The 22389-nt window shown below is 45.8% G+C and overlaps 1 protein-coding gene across 1 annotated transcript; it reads left to right on the top strand.

Annotated features, from left to right (window-relative positions):
* The first annotated feature begins 744 nt into the window (after positions 1–744).
* Positions 745–13209, top strand: LOC112968471 (ral GTPase-activating protein subunit beta-like). The gene is made up of 6 exons (XM_026070770.1): positions 745–887; positions 2044–2180; positions 3438–3546; positions 5832–5910; positions 6473–6621; positions 8704–13209. The coding sequence occupies exons 2-6, from the start codon at positions 2091–2093 to the stop codon at positions 8895–8897; spliced, it is 621 nt and encodes a 206-aa protein (XP_025926555.1). The 5' UTR covers positions 745–887; positions 2044–2090; the 3' UTR covers positions 8898–13209.
* The last annotated feature ends 9180 nt before the right edge of the window (positions 13210–22389 follow it).

Here is a 22389-nt window from a genome sequence, read left to right as displayed (position 1 = left end):
GATATTCAAAACGCGCCTGGATGCAATCCTGTGCAATGTGCTCTAGGTGACCCTGCTTGAGCAGGGGGGTTGGACTAGATGATCTCCAGAGGTCCCTTTCAACCTCAGCGATTCTGTGATTCTGATTCTGTGATATGGGGAAGGAAAAGAGGTGTTTTTGGTAACTGTCAGCTTGGCTCCACCAAAGAATTGCTTGCTCTCTGTTGAGCTGTGATGGTCTGATGTACTGTTTTGGTCAACTGCGATGTGTGAATAAATGGGTGCTGGGAAGTAGGAGCTTCTTACGTTAGCTTGGATTCAAGAGGTAGCCTTTCTTTAACTAGACATCTAAAGGAGAATCTGTAGAAACTGGCTTAAATTCTAGAACAGTATCAGGTTGAAATTATATATGCAAGAGGCCTTTGAAAATTTAATGTCAAACAGCTGAATGAGGATGCCTCTGTCAGAAGGAATGGGTAGAAATAGCTACTGGAAGATTTCTTGTGTTGGACAAGCTTACTGGACTACTCAGTCTGAGGGAAGTATGTTTGGAATAAATCCTCTTTCCAACTCAGAATACTGTTTTCTTCAAGGTATCAACCAAGATTTTTGAGAATGGTTGTTAGCAATGAGACTTAACTGAAACCTTAACATTTTAAAATGAGAACTACATAATTTATTCTAATTGTTTGGACCTTGTATTTGAAAGTCTTCTCCTGAGAAAATGCATAAAATAAGAGCTAAAACTTGCTTTTGACTTAACCTTACTTTTGTCTCCTTTTCAGATGATATAGTTATTTCAGAAGACGTTGGGGCGAGTATCTTCAATGGGCAGAAGAAAGTGCTGTATTATGCTGATGCCCTGACAGAAATAGCTTTTGTCGTCCCATCACCAGTGGAGTCCCTAAGTAAGATCACTGCATGTGCATACTGTTTAAAAACAACAAAAGAACAAAAAAATTTTTTTTTTTTGTTAGCTTTACGAGAAGCAGAACCCAAATAAGCTAGCTAGTAGCATGGACACCAGGATCCTTGTTGGAAAACTACTGATGTGTAAATTAATACATCGTAATCCTTAGACAGCTTCCTAAGGTGGTATCTGTTCTGTGCCCCTTTGTTTTCTTGGTCTAAGCCCGAGTATCTAGGTTTGTGTGGCTGTACTTCTGTTTGCCTGGGTGCTTTAGGTTGGGCCTATAGATGGCTGTGGTCTGCAGTCATGATTTAAAAGTATGCTCATCCCAGCTAATGAGTTCAGAGCAGTTCAGCTGGTGATACAGTTTTTCTCTCTTCTTTCTCAATGACATGCTTCTGCAATACATTGGAGGAGCATGTGCTTACTTGCTGTGTAGGTGAGCAATAGCTTTCATTAAATCTTTGGAACCAGTGTGAAAAGTTCTCCAGAATAAAATGGTTGTGAGGAGATGGTATTCTTAGAAATATCCCATCTGGTTTCAGGTTTCCTATGCAGCACAGTCTCTCCCTTCCTAACTCCATACGGAGCAGTTTAAATACAGTCAGTTTATGGAATAACTGGCAGATGTCCACTGCTGAAACCTCTTCCTGCTTTTGAGCACTATATCCACTTGTCCTTAAAAGCTTCCAAGGAAGCAGGAGGATTACTAGGAAGTCTTTCTGAATCCTGTGCTTGGGTCAGATATTGGACTGTGATAACGCTGAGACTGTATAAATATGAGAAGCGGATTGTATCCTTATGAGGGTTAGAGCTGCTTTTTCCATGTGAATACTTGGTGGTACTGGTGGTGTGAATATTTGGTGGTACTGACTGTTTTATGGCGCTTACTTTGGTTGCTGGGATAAGTGAATGACACATGAATTTGAAAGTTGTATGAAAGGCAAGTGCACCATTGAAACAGACTTTAGTATTTTCTCTTCCCACTTTCCCTTGGCACAAACTTTTCCTCCCAGCTCCTTTTTACCACTGTGCATAGTCTTGTGCAGTCTGGATAAATCCAAGTATGTTTTGTTTCAAAACCTTATATATCTTAACTTAGATTTTTTGGCAGAAAAAAAGACAAAACCTACCTTTCTTCTTTTGCCTTCCAGCTGATTCACTGGAAAGCAATGTCTCTGACCAAGAAAGTGACTCCAACATGGATCTACTGCCAGGGATACTGAAGCAGCCATCTTTGACACTTGAACTCTTCCCCAATCATACAGACAATCTTAATCCCTCTCAGCGGGTAAGGCAAAATTTGCACTGAAAAATGATATTCATATGTATAATTTTTTGCAGGAAACATTGGTAATGCTACAGCATTTTCTGGTAGTGTTTGATTCAGTTTCTTAGTATTTGAAGCCACTCATTCCTGGCCATTACTGCCTAACAGCAGCTTCTGGTCTTGCCAACATTTGCATCTGCAGTAGGAGACTGCAAGATTACATTAATCGAATATAAAATTTAAACATGCAAAGTAGTAATATTTGGCATCCTAAAATCTTGGAATGCATGAAGGAAAAATTATATGATGTATTTACAAAATTATTTGTAAATTGTCTTGTAAGGCATGCTTTGGAAATGTAGGGTGGATAAACTGGGAGACTTTTCGTATCTATCCAGTTTAAAATCCCATATTAGTAGTTGCCTGTGTATCAGTTATGCCTGAATATCAAGCATGAAGTTCCTTTCCTCTGGTAGCAAATTTGCAGAAGCAGAAAATCATGAACTCTATAACGGTCAGTGAAGGATTTTAACTGCATGTTTCTTGAATACAGTTCTCTCCCAATGTACATTTAGTTACTGATTTAGGATCTTAGAGGATGTTAACAAAAGCTTGAATGAGTTTTTGAGATAAATATTGCATTAATCAATAAATGTAATTTAAATGTTTGTAGTTGTCTAGATGCATTTTTATTGGAGTTGATGCAGAAAATAAATGCTTGTATCAACACGGTAAAACTGGGGCAAATAAATTAGTGTAAGGTGAAAACCACCCCAGTCAGGTTAGATCATTGTATCAGGTGGGGAAGTTAGCAAGGAAAAATATGTTATTTTGGGCAGTGAGTAAATTTGCTCTGAAATATTGAAATGAGAGCATTGTAAAGTATTTTTCAGAGTGGTAACATGATGGATGCACTGGTGCTTCCACAATAGCATGGAAACACAGTGGTTGGAACATGTGGCTATTGACTTGATTGTAGCTTGGATATATGCAACAAAGCCAGGGAAGAAAAAATAGTTGACGTTCTTTTTAATGTCAAAAGAAATATGAGGCTTTTCTCTCATTTACATTGAATGTAAGTATCATGGAGACCCAAATTACAGATTCTAATTGGGTAGCTCCACTGCAGCTGTCCCATCTTAATAGTTGGCAGAGGTTATACCAAACTGAGACCAGAAAGACTACAGAGTCACTGTGGAGATGGTGGAGGTGCTTGCTAGACACATTACTGGACTCATGATTTTGCAAATGCTAACTCTTTCCTTGTTTTCAAAACAGCTCAGTCCTACTTCCAGATCCAAGAGGATACCTCAGGGCCGGACCATTCCACCGATGGGACCTGAAACCAAAGTGTATGTGGTCTGGGTTGAACGTTACGATGATATAGGTGTGTAGAACTTTTTATTGTTCACTAATATAGCAGCAGGCAGGAAACAGAGTAAAAACTCAGTTCTGTTTCTTTATAAAAGAATACTAAATTCTTACTTATTTCTGTAACTGACACTTGAAGATTCTAAAGCAGTTCTTTGATATTCAAATGATGGTCCATGGGGTGTGGGTGAACCACTAGCATGTAGTCTAGAGACTTAGTCTTTTAGCTCTGGCAGTACATGTGAAATGTCCTCATGCACCTTCTCCTTAAGCTTAATGCACAAGGCTGTTGTGCACCTCAGGTGAGTTCCTCACAGCTGCTGTCTCCTCAGAATGAAGTTGTTCTTCCTTTAGAAAAATTACTTTCTGTCACTTGTTTTATCTTTGGTCAACAGCTTTTATGCTGAAGGAATCATCTTTTTTGGTTTGATGCCTTTGAAACTTTCTATGTTGTTCTTTCTCATGGGAGAGCTCATTTTTCTGTGCTCAGGGTGCCCATTTGTTTGGATGGTGCTGTGCAGTCCAGGTTCCTTTCTGCACAGCTTTGTTCAGGCAGTGTCATGCTCCTTATGCTAACTTGACGCTTGTCTTAGTTTGGTGTTTGCTCCTTCACTCTTTTGGCTAACCTGGGAGGGATCCAGCTTTGCCCATCGTATTATAGCCATAGCGTGGACAGTGGGCAATTGTCTTTCCAGGCTTGAGGAGTCCTTTGTCCCCAGGAGTTTCTTGCATGCTGGTTCTAAGCCATGTGCCTAGGTTTAGCTTTATGTGAGAGTATGTCTGTATTGGCCTAGCCCAGCAGTATCTAAAATACTGGCCAATAACAGATACTTTTTTCTGTCTTTGATTTTTAATCCTGGTAGTAAAAGTGGACCTTAATTAAGCCCTTAGCTCCTCCCTGAGGGAAGCAACTGAGAGGGGGAGAGATTAGAGGAAGCTTACCATAAAGTCTAGGTCTGAATTTTCTCCTTCCTCACCCAGGACTGACACAAAGACCTTCTTATCCACAGCACATACTGTAGAGGTTTGCCTGGGAGCAGGAGACATCAGTTTGGCAGCATCTCTTCCTTCTTCAAACTCTGGGCCAGAGGGTGTTGCTCTTAAGTGGCTGAGGGAACCTCCCAGAGCTCAGTTCCTGAGCTGGTATCTCTACCCCACATCTCTTGGGTGACAGCTAAAGCCAGCTCACTGTAGAGGCAGTGACTGTGCTTCGCATGCATATTTCTGCTTGGCTGCTGCTTGCAGCAGTTGTGGGAATCTCCCAGAACCATGGGCCTGAAGCTGAAGAAATGAGTCCATGAGCCTCAGTAAACTTGATGGTTGGATTTTTTGAGGGGGATTCTTGAAAGTGGCTTCCAGCCCAGAGGGAATGGGGCTGCTAGTTCTTGTTTCTGCCTTTGTGCTCTTGGTGCGTTTGAATCTGAACAGTGGAAAAACTGTCGCTCTAGAGCCTAGGCTTACACCCCTGTGCCGAGTGCCTGCCCTGGTACTCCTTCATCGGAACATTTGCAGGGTCCTCCATGCTCTCCTTCTGCTAGATCCAAGTTTCATGCACGCTCAGCACCCCCCCTTCTGATGGCAGAAGGTGTTTTCAGGCCTTATACTCGCTCCCCTGCTGGAAGAGGTGTTGGAACTATCCTACCGTCTGAATTGTACTTGTGAATGATTTGTAACATCTCTCTCAGCTCCTGCTCCTAAACAAGTGGATGGGATCTTCCAGGGATCTGAGTTCTTATTTATTCGTCCTGCACCTTCATTATCTAGTCACTTGTCACAAAGTGCAGAGCAGCAGAGTTGTAGGTTATGCTAAGGATCTGCAGAGACTGGATTCAAGGAATGATGCGATATTTGCCAGGGCAAGTTGTTGTTCCCTCGAGAGGCTCCAAGTAACTGTAGATGCGAGCAGCAGTATCGTTTGAAACATTGTTTTGGGGGCTGATTACTTGAAGATAGGAAAGGAAGTTACTTAATAATAATTTGAAAGCTTTTTTGTGTGTGTGAAATACCTCATCTTCTTCCTGCTTTCACTGTCCTTTGGAATCCCTCTGGAGATTGTGACCTTTGGGATTTAGAGAATTGACGGTCTGGAACATGTTACCTAATCTGTCAAGCACAGGATGCATGAGGTCTATGCACTCCATATACTGCTTAAGCTAAAAGAGACTTCAGGGATGTGAGAACATTCATGGTATGAATGCTTGAGGACTGCTGTTTTAACTGGTGATAAAGAATCTTTCTTGGTACAACAAAGAAAATAAACTGGGGTAGTTAAACTTTATTCTATGTATCCTCTTCTTTCAGAAAACTTTCCCCTCCCTGATCTGGTGTCTGAAACTAGCACTGGTGTAGAAACTACAGCAAATAGTAGCACTTCCCTAAGGTAAGACTACTGTTCTCCTTTCTCTTGCTTTTTGCAAACAACAGTTTATGCTACAACTTTAGAAGAAATCATGATTGAGCTTATTTGCATTCTTCAGCTTTCACAGGCAGTTGTCCCCAAAACTCTAGTTATTCTTGTTAAGAAAGACGTATGATTTTCTTCAGCAGATTTTTTTTCAGTTGAAAAATGAAAGGACTTTCCATATCACTGTGATTTAAACATAGATTGAGGAATAGCAAATGTGTAGTTTTTATCTTGAGTTTGTGACCAGCCTCTCTCCTGATTTACTGCCTTGTGAGGTGGTTAATACTGCATACATGTTGTGAGGCTTAAAGTCCTGTCATCTGAACTTTGAAATTCTGTGGTGATAGAAGATCATAAAAACATTATAATTGACATAACTATTCTTCAGTCCAGTGGATGCACACAGGAGTACTGCTGGTTTAGCCACAAGACTTCTTTTTTAGATCCTTAAACACTTAAAGTGGCCATTTTTCATCCATAGGTTAATTGAAATGCTACTATAAAACTGATTTAACAGCCATGCTTTTTTTTCCTTAAGATCTACCACTCCTGAGAAAGAAGTTCCTGTGATCTTCATCCATCCTTTAAACACTGGCTTATTCAGAATAAAACTGCAAGGAGCTGCTGGGAAATTCAATATGGTTATCCCACTGGTGGATGGAATGATAGTCAGTAGGCGAGCTCTTGGTAAGCTAAAGATTTTTAGGAACATGTTGGTTTTTTGTTTTTTGTTTTTTTTCTCCTCTCTCCCCCCTTCTCCTCAAAGGTGGTTCAGTGGTTAGTCTGATCCTTCCCATTTGGTTCTGCTAGCTCTGGCTCATGGAGCGCTGCAGATAGTCTGCCATTAACATTCCTGCCTGTACTCCTGCACCAAAAAGTAAACTGAGATCAACACTCCTTTTGTACTTTGTTGGCGCTATGTGCTTCCATTTTCTGTTACATTATTACAGTGCAATCTGGCTAATCCCAGCAGTATAATGGAGATTAGAGTGAAGAAAAGGTCCTATGATTGCAGTGTGCAGGTAATAATATATCTGAAAAATATATGGTCTGGAACTCTTCATTGAAGAGAATCATTGGGCATGATGGAACAAAATAAAGACATGCTTTTTGCAGCTACGATGAAAGCAGGAACAGCAGAGGGAGCAGCTTGTTGGCATTTAGCTGGCAGCATTGCTCAGATGACTGAGTGGTGGGATATCAGAGCTCCACTGTAATTGTAGTAGGAGTCAAGGAGACGGCTGAAAGCACTAATGATGGAAGGAAAAGACTGCTATTTAGGTAGAAAGAGAGATAAAAAATGTGACCCTAATGTTGATGCTTGTGAGAGCCCAAGGTGCTAGTGTTACTTCACTACCAGAGGGTACTGCTGAATTTCTGGACTGTGCTGGCATGCTCTGTTTGTTCCTTGTGTTTTAGAAGCAGGGTAGTGGTTGAAAGCTACAGGCATTGAGGATTTTTTTAAATGTATTCATTAACTATTTAACCTAATATGCAGGCAAGTGTTGCTGTGTGTTAACAGGTGTATGTGTGGTACCCAGCTTTTCCTATGCTCCTGGACGGGTTAATGTCTTTATCTTGGGTATCTGTGCTATTATAACTTCAATTACTGGAAATCTCACTCCAGGGAAAGCAATTCAGAAAATAAAGTGAAATGAATAAAAAAAAACATAAGAGTACTTCCCCATAACTATAAAACTAGTGTTATAGGGACCTACTGGGGGTGACTTTCAGTTTCTGATTTTGCATGCTTAATTCAGTGATGAGGAAATTGAAACCAGATTGGGCTTTTAAATAACACCTGTGAATTCAGCTGATGACAATGGGCTGTACTAAAAAAGAATCAGGTGCATTTTGCTAGGCTTGTTCTGTTTTTTCCATTACATCAGGAGTAAAACATACTGAAATTCATCCTCTCTCTGAGTTCAGCACATGAGGTTTGCATGTGATCAGGAATCAAGTTGCCTAAACAAGGAAGATAATTTGTTTCTGCCTGTAAAAGTGCTTGGGAAACAGCAAAGGGGTTAGTGGACATTTATTTCATTACAAAGATGCATATAAATTTAATTTCAGAGTGAAAGAGAAGAAAGTCCACTGCCGGCTTTGATTAAATGTGTTGGCTGCTTTGATTCTGAGCTTTCTCCCCCCCCCAAACACATCAGTGCAAGTTATGGAAAGGCAATAAGCAGCAGCAAAGCAGCAAGGGGGAGAGAAGCCTCTGTTCCTAGCCACAACCCATAAAGTTTTTCCTGTTCCCCTGTTCAAAGGTTGAACGGCTCTGTCATCCCTGCAATATGTACCTTTTTCTTCCTGTTATCAGTGCTCTGAAGGCTCCCCGGCTTTACTCATTGCCACCTCGGACTTAGCCTGAGCTCTGCAAGTTCTCATGTAGCGTGGCCTCCTGCTGTACTGCTGCAATTCTTGTATTGGCGAGTGGGAGCTGGCATGGGTCGTTTCCCCTCTTAGTGCTCAGGGAGCTTCCCTGGCTCTGGGAAGGCAGAGAGATCTTCCTTCTCCTCCAGCCCACTGCCTCTGTCCCTTTCTTGCTCGTGTTTCACAGCAAAAAAGGCCTTACAGTTCTGGAGACTGTGATTATCTGCTATTAACTACTCATGAACAAAAGTTCTTGATTTGATGGTGCTGATCATTTTTCTCTAGATTTCTGATGGGGGGCAGAACTCACAACTTCCTTCTGCTGTAAAACCAGCAAAGGGGCATAGAACTGGATTTGCTTAAACTTGATTCCAATTTTGTTTTTGTTTTTTTTAGGTTTTTTAGTGCGGCAGACAGTAATAAATGTTTGTCGGAGAAAGAGGCTGGAAAGTGATTCATACAACCCCCCACATGTCCGCCGAAAACAGAAAATAGCAGACATTGTCAATAAATACCGGAACAGGCAGCTGGAGCCAGAATTTTATACCTCACTTTTCCAGGAGGTTGGGCTCAAGAACTGCAACCCCTAGGCCATTATCCTTCCAGGACAATTAGATCAGAGCTTGGTGGCTACAGTAATGAAAACAGTTAAATAACAACGACAAATTTCTTCAGCCCTCCAGAATTCAGGAAATCATATTCTAGTCAGCAGATACCGTGTGAGAGCAATGAGAAATGAATCCAAAACATAGTTGGGATATTGACTTAATTCACCTGCCCTCAAAAGATTACTTAATTCCAGTCTTCCTGGATGCTAGCAACCTAATCTCTTCACCGAATTGTCTATTCTGCACTAATTAGGAATAATAAGTGTCTCATTCTGTGAGAAGAACACAATCAAAACAAAAACATCTCTGCATATAATGATGGAAAATAAAATGCAAGCGAACCTGCCTTCAGACATCTCACTACACCTCTTTGTTAAAGGAGAAAGGAACAGGATCTCTTCTTTAAGGCTGCTATTGAGGAGAGAGTCTGTTTCAGAGCATTAACTATCACCTACAAGGACTTAAGGAGAACTTTTTGACCCCCCCTTCAGTGTTCAACAGAAGAATCTACTTCACTGCCTGGTGGAGGAAAATTGCTCAAAAACATTAGGTCATGAAATTCATAGCCAAGATGCTCTATTTTACAGTTCCCTCCATGGCTGGGAGTGATTCCATCTGCATACAAGCTTTCTGTCATATTGAGAATAAACAGAACAGCTGAAATTACCTGACTTTCAAGAATAAGTTTTTACTAGATAAGTGTTCTTGGTTATGTATAAGCAAGGTCATGACTTCCAGGTCTGTTGCAAAATGTCACACTTAATTTTAGTAGCCTGATTTTTATGCAACTAGTTAATTTATTTTGAAGCGTCTGTATCACCTACTCACCATTTCCATAAAAAGTGTAAACATCACTTGCTTTCCCTTTACTGGATTGAAATTTGAGATTCTAAGGCTGCCTCCTGCCTGATATTTATAGCATAAGCAGTTTTTGTAGCTTCTGCAACACTTTTCAGAAGCTCCTATTAAATGGACTAAAACAAATTGAAAACAATTCAAGAACTCTTCTTTTTCCATTAACTTGCCATTCTAGGAAAGCCCATTGGGAGTTATAATCCAACAGAAAATTAGTTTGAAGCTGCTGTGCATGCTTCTCACTTTCAGCAGCGGTGTTTCCCTTTTATCATAGGTCAGACAGTTTCCTCCAAGCTGGTGGTCTCTCCCTCAGTGTGTTCAGGTAGATATATGAATTATTGGCTTTCACACCAGGTAATATGGGCCAGTGTGGATTTTGTACTCTTTAATCATTGACAGGTTTCCGTTCGAGCGCTCTACTTCCTCTGTGGCCATGCTCCTGTCTGCTGGGTTCACGGTCTACAAGCTGTCCCTCAGGAATCTCTCTTTAAAATGAGGATGCAGAAACTGCATTTTTTTTTTTTTAAAGAAGGGTAAGGGGTACTTTCTTTTTTAGATCACTTTTCACATAAGGATGAAGGATGTGCGGGGAGAAGTTTACAACTACAAATTTAATAATGGAAATATAAAAGCTGTCGTGGGCATTGACAGTCTTGGGAGCGCGTTCAGACTCCTAACACAATCTTTGCTTGTGTTGCAGTAATGAATCATCACTGGATACTCCCATGTAGATGCGGTTTGTGATCATTGGTGGTAATGTGTTTTTTTCCTTCCAATAAATAGGTAATATAAGAGTATGGATTTAAGTAGGAGTTTGAGGAGCTCCTCAGAGAGGAGGGAGTGTTTACAGAGGCTTTTTAATACGAATCACGGTAATGCCTGACATTCATTTAATTTTGATACTTCAAAGTTACTTTTTGCAACAGCTCTGACTTGAAAGGGTCTTAACTGTCTCATTACAACTAACCTACGAAGGACAGGTACCCTGCTCCTAACTTTTCATGTATTTTTTCACAAAGAATTAATGGAAACACAAGCCCCTAAAAATCCATATGAAAGGACTTCCAGGATGTGAACCAAAGGGGTTTTAGGTGGTAGATGTGCTTGTTGCAGGGGGCAAGCATACTAACCTCTCTACTCAGGAGCTCTGGATTTTCATCCAGATGAATCACATGTGGAAAAATGAAACCACATAATGAAAACCATTGTAGAAGTAAGCATGATGGCTGGCCCATGTTGATGTGATGCCCAGGTTTCAAATGGCAGGAGGGGCTGCAAGTCAGTCCTGGGGTGTATTGGCAAAGCTGTGAAGGGTAACTTATGCAGCTTCATTTCCCTGCTAAACTCTTGCCAATATCAATTTAATGCACGGACACTAAATTTACCCACATTTTCTGTGTACCTATTGGATCTAATTAATGGCCAAACACTTTAGTCCACTGATTTAAAAGGCATGTTCAATGCATGTGTAATAAAAATAAACATACTGAGCAATCAAGTGTCTGCACATGTTCAATAACTTGAACAACACATACCATAGCTATGAGTGTATATGTTATATGCAAAGTCATTGGTTTATATACTAATGAGCAGCAAAAGATGCTTCTTTCAGGTATTCAGATACAAAGTCTGTAACATAAAGGCTTATATACTGAGAGGAACCCTGGATATTTTCCACAAAGTCCATGGTAGCCAAATGGATTGCCTGGAAATTTTACTTTTTTAAAAAGACCTACACTTGGATGAAGAATAGTTCTTAGGTATATTTGCATATTTCATCTAAAACATAAATAAGGCACCCACTTGAGTAGTAATAATAATGAAAATAATGCAACTTTTCAGAAATTTTGAAAGAAGTTAACTTCTGTGCACGTTGTTGCTATGTCTATCCCATAGCCTGAGGTGAGGAATAGGGCTTTATAACTTGCTTAATATAGCCTTAATTTGATTTTTAAAATCAGCTGTTTAACATGTTGCACATTAGTGGTATGACCTGGCTATTAGTTGCATTTTTTTGCTGTCTAGGAAGGTGCACATTCAAGAAAGTCACAGTTTAGTATAAAATAGTCGTGATTCCGAAATGTGTTGTCATCCCATTTGGTTTGGATGAAAGTTGCAGTAGTAAGCGCCTGTCTTGGCAGAAACGTGCCATCAGAATGTATCTGCAAGGAGTGTCCCTTATTCCCCAGCATGCAGAGAGATGTTTGCTGACTTCTTCATAAAATGGAAAACGCAGCTTGAGATTGGAATCCTTGCCCTGTCAGAGTTAGTGGCCAAACTCCTCTGGCTTCAGTCAGTCCAAGACACAACCTTGAGCTGTTTCCCAAAAGGATTAGAGCAAATAAGAGATTTCTCGGTCATGATCACAAGAACACTTTACAGTCAAGAATCCAGATTTTTTTTTTTTTTTTTTTTTTTGTACCACAGACTGATGTATTGAGTTTTCAACTTTACAACTTGTGTGGCTTGTTTTTGCGTTCTCATTCATCCAAGATGATGAATATTGACCACTTTCTTTGTGTGTAGTGTGATATTAGTCTAGACTTTGACACGTAATGTAGTGCTACAAAATCTGAGTTACAAATATTACATAACTAAACTGAGACTTTCTCTTTTTACATAATAAGGACATTCTCTTTGTGTTCATAATTCTGTTTTAAATGACAGCATCCTTTTAATGGTGCATTAGATCATGGCGGGGGGTAACATTGTCACCTTGTTAAACACAGTATTGAAATTACAGAAATTTTAGTATCTTAATAAAGACTCTCTTTTTTAAAAGCATCTTTCTTAAAGGTACTCTAAAACTGGCTTTGCAAATTTACAGCAAACACTAAATGGGTCCGTGGAAAATAAGGTCTCCATGGATAGCGACATGTGCATGAAGGCTATAGGGAAGAGCTAGCCGCTTGCTGCTTGACTGACTATGCGTACTGGTTTCTCAATAGGTGACTGCATATCTTTCATGCAAGGTTCTGCATGCCTAGCCCAGAAGGACAATAGAACTAAATTTCAATCTAATAGAAATGGTTAGATGTGATTTAATGATTGCATAATTGAGTGATGTCTTTGAAGGAAAACATATAGACATTTTTTACATGGATTTTAGCAGGAGCAATTTGAAATGAGAATGCCAGATATCATGTGCTTCAAATCATGTACAATTTGTATGAATTTCTGTATGTTGCCAAGACATGATCTTTTTGTTCTTATTGTATTTTTCTGTAAATATTCCTGGCGCTAAGTTGTAAAGTAAAGGCAAAATGTAAATATGAAGATGTGAACTATGTTCCCTTGTCTCTAGTACTTTATCTCTTATTTGTTTAGGGAAGGCACACAAAGGCTTGTTTGTATTTATGCCAATTCTTTGTCCAGGAGAAACACATCAAATATTGAATGTAACACAGTTAGTCCAATAAATTTTAAAGATTCTTATCTAGTAACTTTGTAGTTATCAATTCTTAATATTTTTCAGTTCTTTTTGATTGAAATTCTCAAACAATATAGAAGTTTCCTAGGGAAACAGCAGTCCGATGTAAAATAAGTTTGCACCCTCTACTGCAGAAATTAGCTATGGCTACAGTGCATGAACATATACTTAAGGAAATCAAGTTTCACCTCAGTTGAGGGGCTCCTGCAACACAAATGTTCTCCATCTGCTGCATGCCATGCTTGCTATCACCGGTGTAGGTTTACCTGCTCTACAGCAGGCTTTTCCGATTTACATTGCTAGCAGGTCTTGGAAAGTTGATACAACAAAGGATTCCTGTTAAAATGTAGAGCAGAATTCTGTACTGCATTTGGTTTGCAAATATTACAGAGACAGCTTTTATTTTTGTGCAAATTGAGGATAAAAAACTTGACATCTCAGTTGTTTATATTTGGACAGAAGTTACCTGGCAGGTTGGTTGAGAGAACAGGTTACAGCAGCTCTGCTGGGGGGAAGAGTCCTGGGTCCTTACAGTGATGTGACAGCCTGCAAAGGCAGTGCATGCAGTAAGCTCTCAGGAGTTAGTTAGAAAAAGCTTCAGCAAACCATTGATAGAAATTAGGTTGTCATTGCTCCTTCAGGGTCAGAACTGGGAGCCAAAGCGGTGCCAATCAACCGTGGTTAGAATCTTCCCTGGGGAATTAATAAAATACAACGTGAGCTCTAGTTTACCTCAGGTACCCTGAAAGTCAGGGCTGTGGCGTTTGGTCTAGCGGAAACCTATCTGCATGTTTCAGTGCTTCTCTACCACTGTACCGGGTGGTCGTACCTGGTACTACCCTCTGTTGTAAGTGAAATATCACACCAAGAGCAGCTCTCAATACAAATTGCTGCCTTTGAGACTTTACCCTTTCATGAAATGTCCACAAGTGGATTTATTTAAGGCCCAGAACAAAATATCAAAATGGCCCTTCCAGAAACCTCCAAAGTGGCAACACAAAAACTTTTCTTCTGCCAGAGCTGTTTGTGATAAGCAAATGGTACAAAGCTGGGAGCTGTGGCTGATACTCCAGAGGGTCACGCTGCCATACAGAGGGGCCTCAACAGGCTGGAGAAATGGGCAGAGAGGAACCTCATGAAGTTCAACAAAGGCAAGTGCAGAGTCCTAGGGAGGAATAACCCCATGCACCAGCACAGGCTGGGGACTGACCTGCTGGAAAGCAGCTCTGTGGGGAAAGACCTGAGGGTCCTGGTGGACAACAAGTTGACCATGAGGCAGCAATGTGCCCTGTGGCCAAGAAGGCCAATGGTATCCTGGACTGCATTAGGCAGAGCATTGCCAGCAGGTCAAGGGAGGTGATCCTTCCCCTCTGCTCAGCACTGCTGAGTCCACATCTGAAGTACTGTACACAGTTCTGGGCTCCCCAGGACGAGAGAGACATGGATTTACTGGAGCAAGTCCAGCGACATGCTGCAAAGATGGTTAAAGGACTGGAGCTTCTCTCATACAAAGAAAGGCTGAGAGAGCTGGGATAGTTTAGCCTGGAAAGGAGAAGGCTCAGGGATGATCTTATCAATGTGTATAAATATCTGATGAGAAGATGGACCCAGACTCTTCTCAGTGGTGCCCAATGACAGGAAGAGAGGAAACTCTGTCTGGACACAAGAAAACACTCCTTTACTGTGAGGGTGGTCGAACACGGGAACAGGTGGCAGCAGCTGAACAGGCTGCCCAGCATGGAGTGGAGTGGCATGGAGTCTCCATCCATGGAGATTATTCAAAAGCCATCTGGATATGGTCCTGGGCCACCTGCTCTAGGTGACCCTGTTTAAGTTGGGGGTGGGGGAGTAGACTAGGTGATCTCCAGTGGTCCCTTCCAACCCCAACTATTCTGTGATTCTGTGGTAACCTTAAAAGGTCCGTCCCTGCCCTTGAGCGCTCCGCCCGAGTTTCTTATCAAATCACTTCCAGGAAAGACTGGGGAAGGTCCCATGCTGATTTCTGAACAATCATGGAAATGAGCATTAAATGCATCTTTATTTGTTGTCCGAAAGTGTAGGGTCGTAGCTGAGAGACGGTTTTCTGTGGCCATTTTTGAAGATCTGATGCTTTCTCACTTCCAGCAAGTAAAGGAAAAGGTACTAGGCAGAACAGTCTGTCCCTCTCCCATGTGGCCAAGGAACCTTTGCTGTCCTTGCTGCACTGTCCTGCCTGCTGCTCCTGGCTTGCCATTGACCAGTTCTCCTGGGGACCTCTTCAGATTGCTTTCCTGTTGGCCTTTCCCCCTTTTTTTTTCAGCGTGCAGTTTCTGGCCAGTGTGTGATGCTGGCTGTTAGAGCAGGTTTCGGTAGCATTTACATGCTTGAGGCTGCAGTTTCTGGGTGAAAGGCAGATGCAGGAGGGTTTGTGTCCCACAGTCACAAATGCGCACACACAGTCTGGGAGCCTGTCAGCACCTTGTGCTTTCTGCACTGGACATGTTCACCTCGCATAGGTGCGTATACAGCATGCTTCGATCATCACAATTTTGATAAACTAGATCTACTAATCTCCTTAAGCTGTTCTCTGATTGACAGGCTTTTTGATTCTTCATGCTATTCTCTGACTATTCCCTAATATTTTAACAGTTATTTAATGCATGACCACAAAACTAGCTATTATTCTACTCGTTATCTTATGTTTCTAAGGGCAAATGTGGAACTGCTCAGTGCTAGCATACATAAGCTGTGCTGGCTCTGTGCTGCCATGCCAGGAGCTGCTGTTCAGCCAGATGTCTGCTCTGCTTTGAAAATCCTTTCCTTTGCTACTGTTCTCATAACAGAGGTTTTTGGCCCAAAGTTTCCTACATTCTTTGTTCCTGAATATATGAACTTGCATTTGGCTGCATTGAAATTCAGGTAGTTTAGACGGCACCTTACCAAATGATTCAAATCACTCCTAACAAGTGCTTTATCTGCAGTGGTATGTACTAATCCAGCACCAGTGTTTGTCAGCCTGAACTACTGACAGCACTCTTCTTTTTTTTCCCCCCATTATATTGATAAATCTGTTGATAACCTTGGGCTGGGTATTGAATTCAAAGCTCACTGCCAGTTTTGCTGGGAGAATGGAGGTGGCTTAGATGTATCTTCACACTATAAGCTGTGCTGAGGGCTCCCTCCAGGCCTGGGGCTCAGGAGCCCTTTGGGAAAAGGGTGTTGGGAAGAAATCTGGAGCTGGTGAACTGCTTTGGGAGGCTGGAAATCTTTTTTATGGGCCTGCAGGTGCAACTGCCTTTTCATCACTGGACCTCATGGAAATGGGAGGCATTTTATGTGCAGGGGTTGATCTGTTCAGGTTTGAGTTGGCAATCAAACCCCAGCTTTGAACAAATCCAGAAGCTCAGAGGAAATTCAAGTGAACCTGCCAAGCCCTGCTAGGTGTAGCGGTTGCATTTCTGAGCCCACAGCATTGGGGTCAGCCCCATCATTAACCACATGGCACCCAGGTCCTAAGCCAGGGCTGACCTGCGGCTGTGAAGTGTGGCTCCATGCTGGTCGTTTGACTTCCTCGGGGCACTAAAGCCTGGCTCAGAATAGCAGCAGACACCTCTTTGAGTGGTAATTTTTTATTAGAGCTTCTACTGTGCATTGAAGATATTTAACATTGAGGCAGTAAACACAGTCATAAAACTGCTTTAGTATGTCAAGTCATCATTTTGGATGCACCACACAGGCAATTGCTGTAAAAATGGGAGTAACAAATTTTGAGGAGGAAAGGGGAGTGACCGCAGTGCACAGTGCCGCAGAAGCTTCGGCCTTGTCATCCTCCTGCTGCAGCCCTTCGCCGCACCTGCTCAGGCAGAACGGGGCAATAATCCCTGTCCTGACTGCAGCAGTTGGGCTGTGTTAGTGAGATGGTCAGAAGGTCCATGGTACTTGGCACCCCACAGGACTGAGGCCAGGGATGTGCTGAAATGGGGCTGGCTGTGCCCCCGAGGGACGTGCTGCTGTGGTCCCTCCAGCTGCTTCAGCTCTTGAGCAAGGGGCTGGGACGCTGCAGACTTTGCTGATACCATCTCGAGCTGAGCAGGGAGTGAGCGGCTCGTGGCCCCTGCCTGGGAAGCAGCACTGTGCCCAAGAGCCAGCACCGGTCTGGTGAGAGACCCTGCAGCATCTCCCACGGAGCAGGCGTGGGCCTGAGCCCAGGCACCCACTCAAGATCCACGTTCTGCAGCCCCCATGGGCTGGTGGGTTTTCCTCCTGCCTTTCCTTTGGAGCCCCTCGGGCTCCCAGCTCCAGCAGGGTGGGGATGCCTGGGACAGCTTGGTTGGATTGTTTAGGGCCCAGTTTTGCCAGTGAAGGTGGTAGAAGTGGGCAGCCCATCCTGTCCTCAGTGTTCTTCGCTGAGCACCAGGAGAGTGTGGCCAGTGTAGCTCAAGGGAGTGGGCAGTGCTGGTGGCAGCTGTGCAGGCTTTTCTTGGTGGCTGTGGGGAGGATCTCGTGGCAGGGGGTGGTGAGGGAGTTTCTGGGCTCCCCCTCAGAGGCACTGGATTCAGGCTAGGATCCTCAGGAGGGGTCCAGGCTAGGGGGAAAGTGCCATGCCCAGCTGTGGCGAGGGCTTGGACCCCGGCCAGGATGTATCCCAGCAGCTCCTGTCACGTGTTCTCCCTCTCAGTGCCCAGCTTGCCCTGTGCTCCTGCAGACACTGTTACACACAGGACCTGCTGAGATGAAATCAGAGACCTGGTGTTCCTGCCCATCCCTGCCAGGGGCTGGGCGCTCTCCTGAGAGCTGTCGCAGCAGGGCTGGGGAGAGCTGGGCTTTCCCAACACCCAGCAGAGCTGCTCGGTCCCCACAGGACTGGTCCAGCGGCATCAGAGAGCCAAGGCGCCCCCAACCCTCCAGCCAGGCCAAAGAGGAGTGATTCTGCAGTGGCTGGGGTTTCCTATGCCTCCGCCAGGCGGTCGGGTATAACATGCCCAGCAGGGGCCCTACAATGGCTCAGTCCTACCAGCAGGTCCAGCAGGGACAAACTGAGGGATGGGACTGAGTGGCTTCAGGTGCAAGCAGCAGCAAGTGATGGAGGGAAGCTGTAATGAGTAGTGGACCCGTGGGCCCACGTCCCCCAAGCCAACCCGATGCCATGGAGCAAGAGTGGAGGATGACTGGGATATGATGGCTCCACGGTGTTTGTCCGAGTACCATACCCTGTGCTCCTCCAGTGCCTTTCCTAAGCTGTGTGCATCACCCAGACATGTCCCGGCACTGCAGCATCTCTGAGGCACAGAGCATCATCAGCAGGCTGCATACAAACACACAAGGTGCTTTGCCACTGAGTTAATTCAATAATACTTCAAAATAACAGCCCAGTAATTTCTAATTCCCTGCAGGTTAATCTTTGCAGCACTCAGTGATCTGAGTGGTCTCTTAGGCCCATGCAGGAGCTCTCTAAGCATCACCTGGGTATCTAGCTCACCACCGGTCTGGTCAAGGAGAGCATGAAGCCATGTAGGGCCAGCTCTGCTCTCCGGGTAGGCAGCTGGCAGCTCCAGCCTCTTCTCCCCAGTTTTTAAATATAGTATTGATCTATGACTTACTATTTATACCAGGTTTTAAGCGTGCATGGGAATTATACTGCCAGAATACATCCACTGGTATGAGGAGATGTGATACCCATGGGCATTGCACTGACAGTGCCATGTTTCCTGGGAGCATCTGCACAGCAGGAGGCTGGCAGCAAACCGAGCTATTGATGATATTGCCGTGCCCTGGGCCTGGATGTGCCTCCACTTCCTTCTTCTTGGTCTCTGGCAACACCAAACCAGCATCTTTGGAGGTGCACAAAGGAGCAAGGCGGGCATCTGAGTGCTGGGGGTCTGTCAGCCCATCTCCTCTGCTGGCTTGCTGTCCTTGACTGACCCTCTGGCTGGCAGCTGGCTGGCATCAGGGAGCAGCACTGTGTCAGCTGGAGCCATTCCTCGCACTGGCTGTCCAAAGCAAATCTAACCAAAACCCCCTCTCGTGGCAGCTATGCCAGCCCCCATCCCCCTGCATCCCTCTGGGACACCCAGCAGCCAGGCAGCACCCCCAGTGGCCAGGCAGCGAAGCCCTGGGTGAGCTGGAGGGATCCAAGCAGTGTACAGATGTCCAGGTTTCAGAGGGGAAAGGGAAAAGAATCATCATCTTGTCTGCATTACACTCTGCTCCTTATGCAGCTTTTTATCATGGTTGCCTTCCAAGAGGAATATGAAGAGCTGGGCCTCTGCATCCGCTGCGGGACTTTGCATGAAGAGAAGCCAGAGCCTTCACACAACCTCGCCATGGCCTCCAGCCAGCGGGCTCACCCCGGAGGCTGCCGTGCTGCCTTGGGGCACCCATGCGGCCGTCGTGCCTAGCTGCAGGCAGGGGCTGCCACTGCCCCTTGGCTGCTCTCAGGCGGCAGCCGCAGGCAGACCCCTTTGCAGCATGGGATCGCATCGCTGCCAGGCATGGAAATAACCTGCACAGAAAGGCTTCCAGGGCCAGGGGGCTGGAATGAGGGCAGGTTTCCATTTTTTAAGAGCCTCAGATACTATTTTGGAGTAAGAGAGAGGGAACTGAAAATGTGTCGATAAATACACGTACCACTGGGCCACAGAGTGAGCTATAAAGCAAGTAGCAGCTCCAGGAGCTTTGCCATTGGAGACCTGAGAGATTACTTTTTGTTCCCAATGTCCTAAGCAATCCATTTCTTACAGTTAGTATCTATTAAGTCAGTAAACAGAATCAGAAGAAATGCCACCCCATGACTCCCAATATACCCCTTTTTCTCTCTGTAGTGTGCCTCTCACAGCAAATATATCCAAAGAGTACATTAAAAATAATTTACCGGTTTAAGATGTAATGTAGTTACCACTTTAAACTGAGAAAATATTATACAGCTATCATCATTACAAACACAGTCATTAGAAATAAAAGTAAAATAGAGCAAAGATGGATCTGCTATTACTTAGGAAGAGGCTGGGAAAATAATGGATGACAGAGGAAAATTCAGTCATTTCTGCACTGCTATCTTCCCAAGAGAGGTCAGCTGTGAGCAATGGCGGGGGGGGGGGGGGGGGGGGGGGGGGGGGGGGGGGGGGGGGGGGGGGCTGGTGCCTGCTTCCCGAGCTGCAATTGCCCAAACAACAGCGACAGTGAATATCTCATAACCATTTAACCGGCCGGCGCAGGGGAGGCCGGACCCCGGCGCCGCGTGGCCCCCGGCCTGCGCGGCGCGGTTGCGGTGCCGGGAGCGCCCCGGGCTGCGGCTGGCTCCGGGGCCGGGTGGCCGCGGCGCGGCCTCGCCGCCCCCTCAGCGCCGCCGCCTCGGGCTCCGCGTCGCCGCCGTGAACCGACGCAACGAGCCCTCAGCGCCCGGGCAGGCGCCGCCGGGCCGCGCGGGTGCTGCCGGGACGTCGCCGTGGCAACGAGGAGCCGTGGCAGGCGGGCGGGGAGCCCAAGGCCGCGTTGCCTAGCAACCAGAAAAGTCCTGCCGCGCCGTCTCCGCCTCGGCTCGCCGGCCGCCGCCTGGGGCGGCCCTGGGTTGCTCGGGCTCGGTTTGGGCTGAAACCCCCCGTTCCCGGCATTGCTCCAGAAGCAGCTCGGGGCGCTGGGCAGCGAGGGTGCTCCAAGGGCGCCGTGCAAAGCGCTGCTGCAGCCTGCTGGAGTTAGATGGAGAATAACCTGGGTGCATCCAAGGTTTAAATTTGTTTTCTGCTTCCTGTGAAAGCAATAATGTCTTCTGCCGAATTACATATAGCGACTCAAAAACACCCCAACTGGAACCTAGGGCCCTGTTCAGCTTTTAACCCAGATGCAGGTCTCACAAGGACGAGGTGAAACAGGGTCACCATGGTGTTTATGGCAGATTTTCTTAGAAAGCTTTTAGGGGGGGAAGGTGGGGGTGAGCCAGAGACCCCCGTTTCATGGCCGAAGGCACCTGGGTGAGGATGTGCACTGCCCCCCGGCAGAGCCGCTGCCGCCCAGCTGGCGGCCAGGCCGAGCGGGGATGCCAGCAGCCCGTGGGCACTGAGGCGGGCCTTGGACGTGGCCGGGGTGCACACGCTGGCACCAGCGGGACGGGTCGGCCCGTCGGGGTGCTGCTGGAGCGGGACGGGCAGCGCAGACGTGTCCTTCTGGCAATGCAGCCGGCTGCAGCCGTTTGAAGCTCTGGCATCGCCTGTGCCGTGGGGGGACAGAGGAGGCACGGGCACGGCAGCCTCTGGATTGGAGTCGTGTCTGGCTGCCGGCAGTGATGTGCCACGCAGGAGCGTGGGTGTCAGGCTGTGCGGCCTGTACAGGGCCAGTGTGGGCCCCCCTTTGGCCTCTCTCTGCCGCCCTGGCCGGTCGCACAGCACAGAGCCGCCAGCCTCATCGCACGGCTCCTTTTACTAGGTCAGCGCAGCAAGTGTAATGCCGAGTGGCTGGTAAGGAACCCGCAGTGAATGGGGTCAGCCGCCCGCTGCTTGGACACTATGAATTCAGGCCCAGCCCTCTGCGCTGGCGTTTCGCTGGCTGCCGGGACGCTGTGGGATGCTCTCACCGCCTACCCAGCAGGCACGTGTGAATGGGAGGAGCCCTTGGATACACTGAGCAGACGGCCATCACCCCGTCCCTGCGTGCAGCCTGCCCTTTCGGGGTGCCAGGCACCGCTGCCAGGGCCTGGCATGGATCCAGGGCTGATACAGGGGGCCGCACACATCCTGCCCACGAGCTGGGAGCTTGCCCCTTTGACACGGCCACTGGCGCCAATGCTGATGTGCTCCAAGCTTGCCAGGGGCTGAGCGTGAGCAGGAGAGCGCATGGGCTGGGAGTGAATAGCTTTTCTCCCACAGCCCTGGGGTTTACAGCACGAATATCCGCTCAGTTTTCCTTCCCTTTTCAGCCAGAGTGATAACTGCTGCGCCTGGCGCTGGGCAGGGGGCCACATCGCAGACCTCATGTGAGCTGATCTTTTGGCAAATTTGTCTTTAACTCTGAGGGGAAAACGTTTGCTTGGCCTTCCTGGTAACAGGGAAGTGGTGAGATACAGCGGTGATGGCTGTCTTAGGAAAACACAGAGGAAGTTACTGCTTCTGGCAGAGGTTTGGATAAGGCCTTGGCTGGCGCTTGCAATGAGGACGAAAAGATCAGCTCAGCTCCCAAGCGCTGGCCAGCCCTGGGGCCCCCAGCGAACAGCCCGTGGCG

This window comes from Apteryx rowi, unplaced genomic scaffold (genome assembly GCF_003343035.1).
Source record: "Apteryx rowi isolate R43461 unplaced genomic scaffold, aptRow1 scaffold_318, whole genome shotgun sequence".
Classification (NCBI taxonomy): domain Eukaryota; kingdom Metazoa; phylum Chordata; class Aves; order Apterygiformes; family Apterygidae; genus Apteryx; species Apteryx rowi.
The sequence above is the reverse complement of the archived record's forward strand: the minus strand, read 5'-3'. Positions and strand labels throughout refer to the sequence as shown.

Excerpts from the sequence above, each read along its gene's own strand:
- LOC112968471 (XM_026070770.1), top strand. The coding sequence starts at position 2,091 with ATGGATCTACTGCCAGGGATACTGAAGCAGCCATCTTTGACACTTGAA. Across the intron at positions 3,547-5,831 it reads TGAACGTTACGATGATATAG|AAAACTTTCCCCTCCCTGAT; the intron begins GTGTGTAGAACT and ends CTCTTCTTTCAG. Across the intron at positions 5,911-6,472 it reads AATAGTAGCACTTCCCTAAG|ATCTACCACTCCTGAGAAAG; the intron begins GTAAGACTACTG and ends TTTTTCCTTAAG.